An 18,084-nucleotide genomic window follows, 5' to 3' on the forward strand; every position below is an offset into this window, starting at 1 on the left:
TACTTCCGTAACCAGAGATTTTTCGCCTCAGAAAATCCCAATGACGCCAGCTGGGATTGAACCCAGACCGATCGGATTGTGAGGCTGTTACGCTAACCACACAACCACTGGCGCCGTCTGAAGCTTGTGATGATTCCACAAATATTCCCGTAAATCATGTTTCTATGCTCGATACCATAATTAATGTATAGGGAATATCCCCTTCAATTCCATGGTGTTTTGTTCAAGGATAGTGTTGATGGGTTGGTTAAATTTGTGGCACTACGCCTTCCAAACCATGTAACATCTAAAAGAAACTCTGGGTCTGACTGACTGTCAATTGATTGTCTGTTTATTTCCATGTCCCTGCTTAAATACTAGTTTACACTTATTTTCTTAACTCTACACAAAACGTAACGTAATTTCCCTGTGCGATGCTCCGCCCAGTAAATTACGTTACGTTTTGTGTAGAGTTAAGAAAATAAGTGTAAACTAGTATTTAAGCAGAGACATGGAAATAAACAGCAATCTTAATTGACAGTCAGTCAGACCCAGAGTTTCTTTTAAGTTGCTATAAATTAATACTCTAAGAATCAGTGGCGTAGTGTTGGGGGGGGGGGGGGGCGGGCGGAGAGGGCGGTCCGCCCCGCGTGTCACCCTTAGAGACATGACCATAACAAGTTTATTATATTGAAAAAGAAAACATGATTTTTAATGTGCGTAACCGGTTATTACTTTTGGTATCAACGAACAAAACAAGTTACTATGGAAAAGTCAATGTTATAGAATCATTCTTGGTTTTTTAAAAGTTCATTATTTCGTCATACTACATCTTTCATTCATCTGTCATATAACAGTGATATAACCACCACAAGCTTGATGTAGGACTACCATTGGAATAGTAATCATTTGATCGAAGTTGCATCTAAATCAATGTTCAATAATTGGATGAATGGATATATTGTTTTCCCTTGAAATTGCCATGCGTTTTGTTCAAATATTATTCCGTTTGAAATCTCTGTTTTCAATCCTCCGTACATCCGAAATATCTTTTCCGTGATATAAAAAATCATCACGGGAACACCTAGTTAACTGCGCAAATATGTGCGAAATTGTATTCTACCCTTTGGGTGCATTCACAAGTAACGATTTTGCATGTCTGTTCATCACGGCAGTAAAAGAGAAACAGAAAAAGAGAGTGGAAGCACACTTAACGGAAAGCACTTGTACAATATCAGTGTCGGTTTCAGATCCCAAAGATAACTATTTGGTAAGATTTATTTGAGTCACATTTCGACATCCAAAAATAAACCATATTTTATTTATTCTCTTATTTTGTAACTGTCAGTTCCAGTAACCAACTCGTGAAGATTTTGTGATTTATTGTTCGTCCTATTTAATATTATAATACATACGTTGCACGTTTAAATAAGATAGGAGAGGTCAGTGACCCGCCCCGGGTGTCACCCGGTCAACCTACGCCACTGCTAACAATACATCACAAAAAACGCGAAATGTTCCTTTCATGCTAATGACATAAGCTAAAGAAGTTGATAGCAACTGATTCGCGTTGAGGAAGGTGGCCTATATCTACAGAGAATGGTTTACTTTCTATGAATTGTTATTCTCTACCAATTAAATTCACCAGAAGGGCTGATCCCAAGATGCCCTCAATCTTGAGTTAGATACTCGAAAGCTCGAAAAGGTCGGCTCTCTCTTTTTGAGTGCACAAATCAAGAATTTCAGTTCATGAATAAAACCACAACAGCTTTTTTTTTCGTTTATTATATACTTTGATAGTATGCATCGTTCAATTAGTTTTAATTGTGATTTGGATAAACAACTTTAGTCTATCCCATGTTTTATACAATGTGACAGCTTTCTAGTCGAATTTCTGACTATTTTGTATTTATACAATAAGTATCTTTGGGAGCTGGGACCGCATTCTGAAATTCAATGTTGCGTTTGCAGCAATGCAAATTAACCAAAACGTATTTATAATCCAGTACGCTTCTTGATTTGGTCTTCATCTGAATAAGAGTTGAGAATCAGCTCTTACAGCGGATCGTAGAAGCGAACAGAATAAGCATCTTCAGTGCTTGCAATGTGTCTTTGTGCAATAACTCATACTAGCTCACGGAAACTATTTCGAACATTTTTTATCGAACAGACCACAAACCATGTTCGAATATTAATACTTTAACTGATCAAGCAGACTAGTCACATTCAATGGAGAAGAAAACGAGTTACCATTCGAGGAATACTGCACAAATTGGTTATCGAGGAAGTCCGATCAACAATAATTTCCGACTCAATATTCGAATCGAGTATCTCTATCAATTATACAACAGAGCATCTCATGGCAATATATTCAAAATTGATCTTTCGGCATTTGCTTATATGTTGTCTTGGCACAGAACCAAGTGCTAGAAGATTGTTTTGGATTGGTTCGCGTGTCTTAAAGCATGAAGTTTAGCGAGTTCAGATGCTCAAAATTTTCTGCTAGACGCATCACTAAAATTTGCAGAAAATATTTCTTCTTCGAGTTTTGCAAAACTTTTAGATCTCGTCCTCCAATTCTAGAACGCAGATGAGTACCAGCGCTCGACAGTGTAGAAAAGAAGAGCCTTGAATCTGAGCCCATTCCTTCGCACAGTTCAATGAATGAACATGAATATATACGAGCATTAGGAGTTTCAGATGTGATTTAATAAATATTGATCACCAAATATTTTAGCCATCAGTTCTGGCAGGTTTTACTGGCATCGACTTATCGATGAATCGTACGATAAACATTAGAGGAAGGGCCAAAAAGGCGTTTCTACTCAATTTTATGGATGAAAAAATGACTGAACTCTCAAAATTTATGAAAAACAAACAAACCACGCTTTTATTGATAGAGCCAATTTGCTTTAATTTTTTTCACAAAAGATTGATTACATTGATTAATTATTCTTTTTTTTTCACAAATTATTCGATTGAAATTATAAACTAGAATAACGTTGCAGGTCCTGAAAACAAAACAATAGGTACGAGGCGTTGCCTCGATAAAGAATAGCCCCACTGAGTTATCTGATATAATTTTTCTTCCATGAGTTTAAAATTTTTTTTTTGAAAATACTAACCGAAATAAGTTAGTAAAGAAAAAGGTGAATCGAAGATCGAGAGTGTCGATGAATCGCTCTTCCCCATGATTTAACATATTCTTAGTGAACAAACTCTCCTTTGACAGAAGAACTGGAATACTAGATATCAGTGTTTGCTACCTACTTTATCTTTTGAATGAATCATTTATTTACAAAAAAAAAAATTTTATAATGAAAGATATTTAAAATTGAATAATTTCTTGATTTTTTAAATAAAAAAAAAAGGGAAGGACGTCCATGTGGAAAAAGTTAGGTGGGGGGGGTCTGCCTGTGTATAGTCACGCTTGTTCACGAAGGGGGAGGGGGAATCTAAAATCATGTTATGGTATGTGGTATGTGGACAGTTCCTCACGTGTTTCTAACGATGATTTGTGAGGTTTGTAGCAATATTCAAAAGAATTATTTTTCGAAATAGCTATCACTTTTGAACACATTGTCCAGATATCCCCAATAATATGGAACAAATTGAAACAATTTATCCTGGTCCTAACCAGTCTATCTAACTAACTGAAATTGTGTCGAACTAAGAATTCGTGATGATATTCACTAGCCGAAAAATTTAATTGAAAAAGCTATACTTGATTTCATGAGTAAATTTGTTTAAGAAATAATTTCCATCCAAATCATTGTAACTTTCTATTGGTCCTACTGATTTTAACTGCCATGCAGTTTCAGTCTAGTGTTATAACATGGTTGCCGAGTTAATTATTAGGAGTTAGTTAATCATTTTTTGGGTTATCACTTTCGACTAATGACTAGAGCAATTCCAAATGTAATCGACAAATGACCAAACATGAGTATTTTTTGATTCGAATGAAAGTTTGTATTCCATTTGAGTTGGAGGAAATATGAGTTTTCCACAGCATTTGTGAATTTTTTGCTCAAATGTAACTTTCGAAAAGGGCGTGTCGGTTTTAGTAAGAGAAATCTTTGATAATTTATATCTCACAAACTATGAGTCCTACCGAAATAGTGTTTTAGAAAGAGTTATACAGTATTGATGTCCAAACGCGAAAAAAACATGCACTGAAAAAAATAGCAGCCATTCTCGAAATATTAGAAAAAATATTTCTAAATTACTGTCTTTTTTATAGTAAATAGGTTCTTTTAATATGTTTGTCGTGTTATACCGCCATGATCAGGAAATTTAACGAATTTTCTTATACTGCCGTTCTACGCATTAGGATTGGGCGATCTTTATAAAAAAATCGATCTCGATGGATCGATTTTCAAAACGGCGCAGGGATCGATTTACTGAATAAATCGGTACCAAAGAATCCATCTTTGAAAAATGGGATACCAATGTGAATATTTACTTTTTTATTTACTTGTTCTATATAAGTATTGTCTTTTTCTAAAACATGAAATGAATATTTCACATTTCTATTCAAACATCAAAGGCATTTCAGTTTGATTCTCAGCATGTAAGTCACAATAAACCTGAAAGCCTAGAAAAAATGTATTTTCTACAGCATTCATCTTGAACCGTTAAGGATTTATTCAAATAAACTAATTGAAATTATCATCAGAAATTCATCAACTGATGTTCATCCAGAACTCCGCTGACAATATTCCCGTTGAATTCAATCGTATCATACGCCTGGCATTTAGTCGAAATGTTCTAGAAAAGAACGCTTCAGCTGGACCTGATGTCACCATCCCATCTCATCATAAATTCCACTGTCAGCCTTGTGAATGTGATGCTGTAAATATAACTTGTGGCCACTTGTTTTGTAATGACCAAACTTACAAAACTGCTTCTCCTTAATTTACGACCACTAATTTGACAACCTTGCAAAGGGTCCAATGTTTACGAAATTTGCGGATTTTGGTGAGAATTGATGTTCACAAAAAAAACAAATTCTCAAAAAAAAATGTTACGGTCAAAAAGATTGGAAATATAGCAAAGAGAAGATCGATTCTCGCAATTTTATTTGGAGTAGGAAGAATCAATCCGAAAAATCGTAAATCGGAGAGAAAAAGACCGATCTTCTAAATATCGATCTTGGATAGCTCAATTCTATTCACTATCACTAATTTGACATCCTCGAAAGCTATCCAAATGTTGACATTATGTTCATAAAATTTGTCAGGTGGTGAGATTAGAATCGATGTACATTGAAAAAAAAAACTCTAAGATCGAAAAAATCGGAAGAAAAAGATCGATCTATACGATTTTTTTTGGGTACAAAGAATCGATCCAAAAAATCGGAAATCGAAATGGAAAAGATCGATCTTCTGAAATTCGATCCAAGATCGGCCAATCCTACTACGCATAGTTGTCCCATGTTCCAAAATCAGCAACTGAGAAAAACGCATTCGAACTTTTCTAGTATATTTGTCTTCCAGAAGCTTTAAGAATTTCGGTTTAACAATCCACTGGGTTTTTTGTAAGCAGAAAACTATTGTTTAGTGAAATATGTAAAGATCCTCTCATTTGAATCAATCAATCTTGGTTACAGGCTTAACAATTCATGGTGGGACAGTTATGCCTAGAATATCAACATGGAACAATTGAACTTGATGTTGTTCTTTGAGATACTGGGAACAAACAATAAGTTTTTTTTATGTTTTCCCGAAATATTATGCATAAAAATATAGTTTTATGAAGAAGGGAGTGATCCGTAATACTTTGCAGAATATAAATTTCGTTGTTATTAGGCAGTCGCTAACAAGGTGTACACGTGTTCTGTTAAACTTTTTTTTTTTATTTGATTGAGAATTAGTTTGTTCTTCCAAACCAGAAATGAGTACATTAGCCCTGCTGAAATTGTGACATAAAATTCTTGTACTTGAGTTGATATGGATCTTCAAAAAATATATGGTGGGATAGTTATGAATAGAATATCAACATGGGACAATTGAGTTTGATGTTGTTTTTTAAAAGCTGGGAATAAACTATAAGTTTTTTGTGTTTATCCGGAAAACTAGGCATATGAATATCGTTTTATGAAGAAAAGTAAAAATTGTCAAAAAGTAACATTGGACAACTATGCGTAGAACGGCAGCATATTTTACAACAACTTTTCCGAATACATAATTATGGTACTATATATTTAGGAGATATCTCGAGAATGGCTGCACTTAGAAGGAAATTCATAAAGAGCTTTGTTGTTTAGAATCACATCAGAATTCATAATTTGTGGCCAACAATAATTGTTAACATACAAAAATTCGGAGTTTCAAAAATTCATGAAAATTTGATGTTCTACAAAGTTCGTCAAAAATAGTTTTAACCATCTTATACTAATTTTTTTTAAATTTTCTACATTACTTCTATTTTATATGAAAAAAATTAAAAAAAATAAATATATATTTTAGATATTGCGAATTAGAGTTATTTACAGAAAAAAATAAAAAAGAAGTACTACCTTTGTTTCTCAGTGTATATTTGTTCATGTAATATATAATATCTAACTATATAATTTCAATAGGATTCATAGTTTTTGAGATATACATTATCAAAGATTTCTCTAAAATCGATACGCTCTTTTCAAAAGTTACACTTGAGTCAAAAAAATTCCCAAATGCTGTGAAAAACTCATATTTTCTCCAACCCAAACGGAATACAAACTTTCATTCGAATCAAAAATACAAGTTTTTAAAATCTACGTTTTTAGCTCAATTTCATTTGGAATTGCACACTAACGACCTTCAATGCACTGACAGTCAAAGTAAAGTAAAGAAACACCATTGCGTAGAACACAAACGTCGAAAGAATTGAAAAACCGATTGAAACTTTTTTTTTTGTTGATTACTATTTGTAGAAATTGTGGGAGAGATGGACAGTGAGGATAGACAGACGACGAGAGAGTAAATAAAATTATTACTCCCGCCTCACGTATTACATTATTGGTCTGTTTCACCATTTTTTTGTCGAGTGTAGATGAAAAATATAATGTTTCGCTCGTAACTTTTTTGTGTGTAAATTCTCACCTTTGAAATATTCTTGACATGTTTCTAAATATAAAAAAAAAATTACCAGAGCTTGTGAATAGTGATAATTTATACATAAAAATGTAACGAGTTACATGTAGTATTTTTTCAAAGAAAAACATGAAAATGTTGTTTATAGAAAAACTTTTTCCCTGAAAAGTGCCCATCTAATTGGGTGACTTGTTGGAAATTGTATGGGCTATTCATATCTATTTTTCCAGAATTTGAAAAAAACACCATGTTTCATTTTGTTTTTCGAGCAAAATTAATTTTAATTTTCAAAATATATTTTTTCAAAGCTTGTTGATATTTTTTTAATGAAAATATAATTTCTAACATTTTATTCTTTGAATAAAATTTTGTAGGTCTGAAATATTAAGCATGATAGTTTTTCTTATAATTTTGAGGTTTTTTTTTAACTTTTTTCGAAAAATCTCAATTTAAAAACTATGAGATCTACAAAATATTGGTTAAAGAATTAAATACAGGAAAGTATTAAGGTCATAAAAAAATATAAAAAAAATGTTAGAAAAAAAATTAATTGACAAAAAAAATATTTCGAAAAAAAAATTATTTTTCACCAAAACGTGTGTTTTTAAAATTCTGAAAAACTAGATATAAATAGCATTTACTATTTCCAACAAATCACCCATACATCGGAAGATGGGCATCTTTACAGGGAAAAAGTTTTCTGACAACTTTTTCATGTATTCTTTGAAAAAATACTATTAATGTTTATCTCGTACATAAAAAAATATCGCGATTTACATGTTCTGAAAAGTTGTTTCTACTTAGAAACATGTCAAAATCATTTCTAACGCGAGAATTTACACAAAAAAGTTATGAGTAAACATTATATTTTTCAGGAGCCTTCATACAAAAATGACTTCTAGACTTTAAACAAAATTAGAAATTGTTTTCAAGATTTAAAGGTTTAAGGGTTTTAAGGTTAAGCTGGACGATTCTGAAGGATAAACTGAATGATATGGATAGTGACGTGAAGGACTTGAAGCGAGAATGTACCAAAAGGCAGACAAACGGGTGGAAAAATAGCAAAGGAAGATGCGCCTATTGCGAAAAAAGCTATGTAGCTTACATAATATGTAGGTATGTAGCTTACATAATACTTAACCAAATGTAATCAATAACTCGAAATTTTCAATTTTGCGACTTGGTCCCCTCTGAGTTAACACCGACCACTTATGGTTCTTGCAAAATTAAAAAAGGTTGGTAAATTTACCTTTTTAGTCGACCGGTTTCGGGCTTGATGCTGCCCATCTATGGGACGATGTCCGACACTAAATTTACAAGGTAAATTTACCAACCATTTTTAATTTTGTAAGAATCATAAGTGTTGTGTCCTGTCGCGTTCCGCGTGTTGTGTGTGAAGGGCTTGTAATGTTTCTCATTTTTTATGTCTAAAATAGCTTTCGGCATTCGGAATAACAAATTCGGATTACGTTTTAAAAACCGCTCTGCCGATTCGTCCATGATATCTGATTGCACTTGTAAACGTTATTAGGTGGCATGTGGTGAAAAAGGAGATGATAATCAAATTGTTTTCAAAGCCGAAGGATGAAGAGTGGCGCAAAGCGGTCAAAGTTTGGGTTTTTTGAAAATAGAAAAATCACCCAAGGGCAAGGGGAAAAATCGCATGCCGAAGTCCCAGAGTGTCGATTTTTGACAACAACAAAATTTTCGAGATGACACTAGATCTCGACGTTTCATGCCATTTTAAGACATTTGAGGGGCTTAGAATGAAAGGGGTGTAAGTGATTTCATCGATTTCTCTACATCGACTCTCTCTTTTGGTCATAACTTAGCTGCAAATACATTCCCAGCTGTATTTGAAAATGTGGAAGATAGGTCAGAACCTCATCTATCGGATTGTATAGCAAACTTAAATTGGAACGTTTTTGCAGTTGAGTTATTAACTAAATAAAAAGTTGATGAAGAGAAATCGATCAAGTCAGTTACACCCCTTGCATTCTGAGCCCCTCAAATGTCTTAAAATGGCATGAAACGTCGAGATCTAGTGTCATCTCGAAAAAAAATTTTTTGTCAAAAATCGACACTCTGGAACTTCGGCATGCGAAACGAAAAGTATGGTTTAGGGTGCCAATAAAAATAGTTATCTCGATTTTTCATTCGGAACTTGCTACGAAATGTTGATTTGCACAATTATATACCCTATGCAAAATATTAGCTCATTCTGACTTTATTTAGTGGTGTCGCAGACGTTAAAATTTGAGTGTTTTGAAAATCTAAAAATCAGCGGAAATCAGAGTTTAAAAAAAAATGATGCCAAATGTCTTAAAATTGCATGACACGTTTCAACGTTGGTTACAGTTATCTCAAATTTTTTTTTTCAAAAATCTATTTTTCCGACGGAAAAACGACCAAGTGCCAAAAAAAATATTTTTTTACCAAACATTTTTTTAGAGATAACTGTAAATCTCGACGATTAATGCAATTTGAAGACTTTTGGCATCCAAATTTTTTTTTAAACCTCGATTTTCGGTGTTTTTTCGTTTTTCAAAAAAAAAATCAAATTTTAACGTTTGTGACACCAGTAAATGAAGTTCGAATGAGCTAATATTTTGCACAGGGTATATTATTGTGCAAATCAACATTTCGTAGCAAGTTCCGAATGAAAAATCGAAATAACGGTTTCTATTGGCACCCTAAACCATACTCTTCGTTTCGGATGCCGAAAAAAATCAAGTCCCAGAGCGCCGATTTTTGCCAAAAAATATTTTTTTTGAGATGATACTAGATCTCGACGTTTCATGCCACTTTAAGACATTTGGCATCAAAAAAAATTTCGAAAACCCCGATTTCCTTTATTATACCCCCCGTGGGTGATTTTTCTATTTTCAAAAAACTCAAATTTTGACCGCTTTGCGCCACTCTCCCTTAAGTCCGATTGAGCTAATATTTTGCATAGGGTGTTTTTTTGAGGTGGTGAACATTTTTTATGGGGTAACTTTTTGAAACTCGAGATGACCATTTTCATTGGCACCCTAGTGTCCGTCTTACACGACTTGATTAGTATTTTTTGTCATCAATTGTTGGATTGTGAAATATTTCAGGACTGTGTTTCCTCAAAATTAGACGAGATTTTTCTTGTCGTCTGGTAGCACTGCACGATCCAATAGATAATTGTACTCATCGTCCTATAGTTTGTCAGTTAGTTGTAAGGAATAAAGCACTCTGTTAAGTTCGTCTTGTTATAAAAGCTCTATTATGTCCATTGTTCGTTAATTGTGAAATAAAGTTTAAGTATGCGCTAAAAAGTTTCTCTGTAATTTGAATGTTAAAACGTGCTTTGATTCGAAATCCACAACGATTCGATCGGGAAAGTGTCGGATGTCCTGTAAAAACAAAAATTAAGACACAACGTAGGGTTTGACCGATCATAAAATTGGTGCCGTGACCAGGATACTCCGAATCGAACGCCATTGGATTCCATTTTCACGAAACGACTATCGTTGCGATAAATACAAGGCTCGCTTTAAGCGACCGTCAGGTGATTACCAGTCCATTTCCCAGCACGTTTTTACATAGGTACGCTTAAGATCTCGTTTTTCTGCACGTTTTCTGGGTCATCGAGCGGCCAACGACGTTTTCTGGACTATCAGCATTGGATACAAACGGAACAATTATTACCTGAGAATACCTATCCTTTCAACGAGGCTATTATTCACCTGGATCATCGACATCGATAAGGACCAATTAATTTAATACAAGGCATTTTGAGCCTTGGAAAAGGTGAGCATCTTTCCAAGCTTAAATACTCCTTCCCGCCGGGTCTACTGGGGTCTTTTTTGTAGAAAATTCAACTGAATCGCGTTTCTACAAAATGGCCGACGAACAGCAGAGGAGACAACTAAATTGCCGTCGTGACACGATGATCGCCGCACTGGGTCGGGCTGAGGCCTTTCTGGCTGGATACATTTCCGATCGGGATCAACTGCAGGTACCGTTGAGGCTTGAGTATCTGAATAGTATGTGGAATACTCTTGAAGAAGTCCAGGCTCAATTGGAGGACACCGAAATCAATTATGAAGGTATGGCACGCAACGCTGAGATTCGTGCTGATTTCGAATCTCGTTTATTCGCAATAAAAGCAAATTTACTTGCAAAGCTACCTGCACCGCTATCTGATAACGCTCGAATTCCTCCACCCTCCCACGCTAATCCCACTCTCTCTGGGATAAAACTTCCTACCATTTCTCTTCCTGAGTTCGACGGTGACTACAAACAGTGGCTCACATTTCATGATACGTTTCTGGCTCTCATTCATTCAAACCCGGATGTTCCAGACATCCAAAAATTTCATTACTTGCGAGCAGCAGTTAAAGGAGAAGCGGCTCAATTAATAGAGTCGATCGCTATCAGCTCTGCCAACTATATTCTGGCTTGGCAAACGCTCGAGGGGCGATACGCGAACGATTACCTTTTGAAGAAACGCCACATGCAAGCGCTCTTCGAAATCCCTTCCATGAAGACTGAATGCGCTGCGACATTGCATGCGCTAGTAGATGAATTCGATCGTCATACGAAAATTTTACGCCAATTAGGAGAGCCAACCGACAGCTGGAGTACCATACTCGAGCACCTTCTGTGCACACGCCTGCACAACGACACATTGAAGGCATGGGAGGACCACGCTTCAACTGTGAACGAACCGAATTATAATTGCCTAATAGATTTCCTGCAACGTAGGATTAGAGTGCTGGAATCGATTTCCGTCAACCATCACGTGGAAACACCACGCTCTTGTACATCTATTCATTCGACCAAAAAGACGCCTCACTTTCGTCTTTCGTCCTGTTCATCGATAACCAATTTGGAGGGAAAATGTCCCGCTTGCAATCAGCACCATCCGCTGATCAAATGTCAAAGGTTCAATAAGCTTTCATTGTCTGAAAGACAGCAACTAGTAAACTTAAAGCGTCTCTGTCTCAACTGCTTAAAAGATGATCATATGGCTCGTAATTGTCCATCCAACTTCAATTGCAGACACTGCAATCGCCGACATCACACTCTACTTCATGTCACGTCAAACGACAATGCCAAACATCGCATGAACGGTAACGCTATTCAAAATTTACCTGTTACTCCTGCACGAAATAACGTGTCCACACCACCCACGCAACAATCGACAATCGCCGAAAGCGAAAACCACTCACCTCAAGAAATAAGTTTACCTGTCCAACAACCATATGAAAATGTGTTCCTACTCACTGCAGTAGTAAATGTCGTAGATGCGTACGGACATGAACATCCAGCGCGCGCGCTCCTTGATAGTGCTTCACAGCCTAATTTGATATCTGAGCGATTAACTCAAAGGCTAAGACTACGCTCAAACAGTGTGAATGTTACAATTCAAGGAGCTGGAAAATTAGCTAAGGTAGTAAACCGATCTGTGTTTGCTAATATCAAATCCAGAAAGATTGATTTCTCTACCGGTGTCACATTCTTGGTGATGGATAAAGTGACTGCAAATCTTCCCGCCCACAACATTCCTATATCGGATTGGGCCATCCCGAGCGATTTATTTTTGGCCGATCCCACGTTCAATCAAAGTCAGCCGATTGATATGGTTCTAGGTGCAAGACATTTTTATTCATTCTTCCCAACCGCTAATCGCATCCAACTGCGAAGTAACTTACCCATTCTGGTCGATAGTGTTTTCGGGTGGATTGTAGCAGGCTCATCTCACACCGTCCACCCTAAAAATGAAGCAACATTGTCATGCAGTGTTGTAGAAGTAGCAACGGTATCATTGGAAGATTCTTTGGAGCGTTTTTGGAAAACCGAGGAGTTACAAACGAAAGATAATTTTTCGATAGAGGAAAGACATTGTGAAACAACATACGCAACCACTACAACAAGAAACGTTGAAGGGCGATACATAGTTCGCCTACCACGGAAGCCTGATTTCAACATAATGCTCGGAGACTCAAGGACAAATGCCCTACGGCGATTTCAATTACTCGAGAAAAGGCTAGAACGGAATCCAAAGCTGAAAAGTGAATATCATTCATTCATACAAGAGTACATCTCCCTCGGCCATATGCGAATGGTCGGAGTGGACGATTATGAAAACTCCCAAACATTTTATTTACCCCACCACCCCGTAATTAAGGAAGGAAGTACCACGACAAAAGTTAGAGTTGTCTTTGATGGCTCTGCGAAATCTTCTACCGGCTTCTCTCTAAACGAAGCTCTTTGCGTGGGTCCTGTGGTGCAGGATGAACTTCTGACCATAATTCTCCGATTTCGCACCTTTCCAATTGCTCTAGTTGGCGACGTTGCAAAAATGTACAGGCAAGTACTTGTGGATCCGAACGATACACCGCTGCAACGAATTTTCTGGCGTTTTTCCCAAGAAACTCCAATCGAAGTTTACGAACTCCTAACCGTGACTTACGGTTTAGCACCTTCATCGTATCTTGCTACACGCACTCTGCTACAATTGGCAGACGACGAGAAAGAATCGTTTCCAATAGGCGCACCTGCAGTACGAAAATGTTTTTATGTGGACGATTTTATTGGCGGCGCCCAATCCATAGAGACAGCAGTCCAGTTGCGGAATGAACTGACTAATTTGCTCCAGAAAGGCGGCTTCGAGCTCCGGAAATGGACATCAAATCGACTAGAAGTGCTCCATGGTTTGAATGTCGATCAGATAGGAACTGAATCTACACTCCAATTCAGTCCATGCGAAACCATCAAGACGTTGGGCATATGCTGGGAGCCCGAAGGCGATTTCCTTCGATTCGATTCGGTTGTTCAAGATCACCACGAAGTTCCAACAAAACGCTCCATACTCTCCACCATAGCTAGACTTTTTGATCCTTTGGGTCTCATTGCTCCTGTTGTCGTCAAGGCAAAAATTCTAATGCAAGAACTGTGGTTGCTTTCCTGCGAATGGGACGATCCTGTTCCAGAGAAGACTAGGATAAAATGGAAAGAATATCAGCGACAATTACCCATGATAGCAGCTTATCGAGCTGACCGATTTGCGTTCCAGATAAACTCGTCAATACAACTCCATACATTCGCTGACGCCTCTGAATTGGCCTATGGAGCATGCACGTACGCACGTTGTGAAGATGCACGAGGAAACGTGAGGATTCAGCTTTTAGCATCCAAGTCGAAAGTGTCTCCATTGAAGCGGCTATCTATTGCGCGTCTTGAGCTTTGCGCAGCGGTTCTAGCAGCACATCTCCACTCACGAATTAAACAGGCAATTGACATCAGCATTTCAGGATCATATTTCTGGTCCGATTCTGCAGTTACACTGCAATGGTTACGATCGCCACCGAATGTATGGAAAACATTCGTGGCAAACAGAGTTTCCGAGATTCAACATTTCACACACGGCTCTCAGTGGAATCATGTGTCCGGTTGCGAGAATCCAGCGGATCTAGTGTCCCGTGGTATGACAGTCGAAGAATTTCTCAACAGCAAAATGTGGAGAAGTGGACCAAGTTGGTTGCAGCTCTCATCACGAAATTGGCCAATATCCAATCCGCCTGGCGTCGCAGAAGAACTGTTGGAAATTCGAGCAGTAGTTGCTACCGTTCAAACATCACCTTCCGTTAATCCGTGGTTTCTCCGTTGGTCATCGTATAGACGCATGATTCATGTAATCGGATATTGTATGCGTTTCATCAATAACGTCCGTGATAGAGCCAGAACCCAGTCGCTAACTAATAGCCCTCCAGTTTGCCAAACACTCACTGTTAAACAGCTAAATAAAGCCAAAATATTTCTAATTCGCCTAGCTCAGAAAGACGCATTCAGCGAAGAGATCAAAAACCTGGAAAAAGAGAAATTAGTATCAAAACATTCACACATTCGCAAAATGAGTCCATTCTTAGACCCAGAGAAAATACTCAGAGTGGGAGGTCGATTGAATCTGTCCCAGCTTCCCTACCAAACCAAACATCCTGCCTTACTACCAAATCCTCATCCTTTTACACGAGCAATTGCAGAGTACTTCCACCAAAAACTACTTCATGGCGGCGGGCGTTTACTGCTGACCACCATACGTGAAGAATTCTGGCCACTACAGGGTCGCAGATTAGTTCGAAATATTGTGCGAAACTGTTTTCGTTGCACTCGCCTCAACCCCGTACATGTCCAGCAGCAAATTGGACAGCTGCCTACTTCGAGAGTCACTCCGAGTCGTCCATTCAGCATAACTGGCGTCGACTATGCAGGGCCCGTATATTTGAAGCCGATACATAAACGTGCAGCTCCGACTAAAGCATATATTTGCATATTTGTGTGTTTCGCTACGAAGGCAGTCCACATCGAGCTCGCCAGCGATTTATCAACCCAGGCCTTTCTATGCGCTCTCCGTCGCTTCATATCTCGTCGTGGTCGTCCACTACACATACACTCGGACAACGGGAAGAATTTCGAGGGAGCTAAAAACGAATTATCCGAACTATTCGAAATGCTAAATGACAGCTGCGAAATATCATCTGCCTGCACAGAAGAAGGCATCACATGGCATTTAATACCGCCTAAAGCACCACACTTCGGTGGTCTCTGGGAGGCCGCGGTCAAGGTGGCGAAAAGACATCTCTATCGTCAGTTAGGATGCTCCAAGCTGTCTTTCGAGGACATGTGTACCATTTTGACTCAAGTCGAAGCATCTATGAATACACGACCGCTACTACCGATGACAGATGACCCAAACGATTTAGCAGCTTTAACTCCGGCGCACTTCCTCATAGGCACTACAATAACCGCCCTGCCCGACCCAGATCTCCGTCATCTTCCAGCTAACCGGCTTGATCACTTCCAAGAACTTCAGATGCATGTGCAAAGGTTTTGGCGTCACTGGCGTTCAGAGTATCTTCAGGAGCTCCAAAAGGACACTAAAGGCTCAGTACGGAACGATGGAATTTCGATCGGCAGAATGGTCATCATAGTGGATGAATTGCAGCCGCCTACACGATGGTCCTTGGCACGTATTGTGGACGTTCATCCTGGGAAGGACCATATCATCAGAGTCGTCTCTCTTCGCACGGCTCGCGGAGTTATCACTCGACCCACTTCCAAGATCTGCTTTCTACCAGATTCATCAGTAGATCTGGATCAGGACGGACGCATAGGCTTACCAGTCAACCGGAATGCCTCTAATTTAGATAGATAAATTGTAAATTTGTAGCGAAGTCTAAAAGCACATCCATTGTAAATGTTTTTTATTATTGTTTATTGAAACTGATCGTTCAAGGCGGCGGGTATGTTGGATTGTGAAATATTTCAGGACTGTGTTTCCTCAAAATTAGACGAGATTTTTCTTGTCGTCTGGTAGCACTGCACGATCCAATAGATAATTGTACTCATCGTCCTATAGTTTGTCAGTTAGTTGTAAGGAATAAAGCACTCTGTTAAGTTCGTCTTGTTATAAAAGCTCTATTATGTCCATTGTTCGTTAATTGTGAAATAAAGTTTAAGTATGCGCTAAAAAGTTTCTCTGTAATTTGAATGTTAAAACGTGCTTTGATTCGAAATCCACAACGATTCGATCGGGAAAGTGTCGGATGTCCTGTAAAAACAAAAATTAAGACACAACGTAGGGTTTGACCGATCATCAATATTTCTGGAGCAAAAATTAGAAAACTCCACCGCTGATTCGATAAACTGGAATAAATGTGATGGTAAAACACGTACGAAACGAAAAATACCCCAAAAATTAATTGATAACAATGAGAACCTTTTTTTCTGCAGACGAAAATTTACATCGAGTGGCTCTTTGTAGATTACTTTTTCGTTTTTATTTACAATTTCAACTGTGAACAGCTAGGTGTACACAGTGAATGTCAAAGGTAGTGCCACAAATTATCAAAATTTATTCACGAATGAAGAAATTAGCTTTTTCCCAGTGTCGGATGAATTCTCTTCTGTTGAAACTCAATACCATATCTGTCATAATGAGTATAACACAAGAGTCGAGACGCGTGAACTTTGTCAGGTATATTAAACGAAAACAGCATGAACGAACTTCGTGAAGCCTGCATTCAGGCACTTTAATTACTATCAATAATTTCAGGTGATTATGACGAACGTTAAGTCTCGTTAAGTTAAGAACGTTAATCTTCATCGCTTGCAGCGAATTTTCATTGAAAACGTGTTTGATTTTCATATTTAGGAAAAAAAGCACGGACCAGAAATCCGGAAAGGCAACATTAGTTTCCGTTGAGCGGTGACCTTTTTGCCATGCTGAGCGGTTGAGCGACGTTCAGCGTTGAGGTCAAACCGGAAATCAAAACAAGATAATGTTCGTTTTCCGCTCGTCTGTCGTTTATAATTGGAGGTGTATGCCATTTCCGGCCAATCGGGAGTAAATTCATAAAACATAGCAAGAGCTATACTATACACTCCATTGCCGAAGTCGCCAAAAACAAGAATTCATCATTTTTCACCATTAAACGGTTTTACTCTCAATTGGTCGACGTTGAATTTAATGCTTTGATTTTCGCTAACACCCAATGATCTTCAATTTCGACGTTACGAATATTATGACAAAAATTAAGATGCTAATGAAAAATGAACTTCATGGCATGCTGTGTTGATGTTCATTCCACTGGTGTTCATTGAGAGTGTTGTTTCATATTTATCGACTCTCGCTTGAGCAGTAGGCAAGTATGGAAAAGTTCATTCGCTCATTTCTCCACACCTGATTATAAATCACTCTTGTATCTGCTTGAAATAAACATGGCGAAAAGAATGCAGCACACAATCGTGAGATTGCACGATGAATCATTTTACACTCCCCGACCATCTTCATTCGGGACTGATAGAAAACATAAGAAACCACAGAGTGGAAAACAACATTCAATGAATGAATATTCCTTTGGAAGGATCGCACGAAACAAAATAACAAGTGAGTCAAAATAGATTGAATCTGCGTGTATGTATGATTTTATTTTCCCTTGTACTCTTTTCCTTGTCAGCATTCAAGTGCACATGAAATCCACCTTCCCGCTCATCA

The 18,084-nt window shown here is 37.7% G+C and overlaps 2 protein-coding genes across 5 annotated transcripts in view; both read left to right on the forward strand.

Annotated features, from left to right (window-relative positions):
* The window catches only part of LOC129776205 (CUGBP Elav-like family member 2), an 852,400-nt gene that overhangs the window by 63,207 nt on the left and 771,109 nt on the right, over positions 1 to 18,084 (forward strand). The window lies entirely within an intron of this gene.
* Positions 10,924 to 16,242, forward strand: LOC129772920 (uncharacterized). The gene has a single exon (XM_055776451.1). The coding sequence runs from the start codon at positions 10,924 to 10,926 to the stop codon at positions 16,240 to 16,242; it is 5,319 nt and encodes a 1,772-aa protein (XP_055632426.1).

The sequence above is a fragment of the Toxorhynchites rutilus genome, chromosome 3, assembly GCF_029784135.1.
Source record: "Toxorhynchites rutilus septentrionalis strain SRP chromosome 3, ASM2978413v1, whole genome shotgun sequence".
NCBI classification, from domain to species: Eukaryota; Metazoa; Arthropoda; class Insecta; order Diptera; family Culicidae; genus Toxorhynchites; species Toxorhynchites rutilus.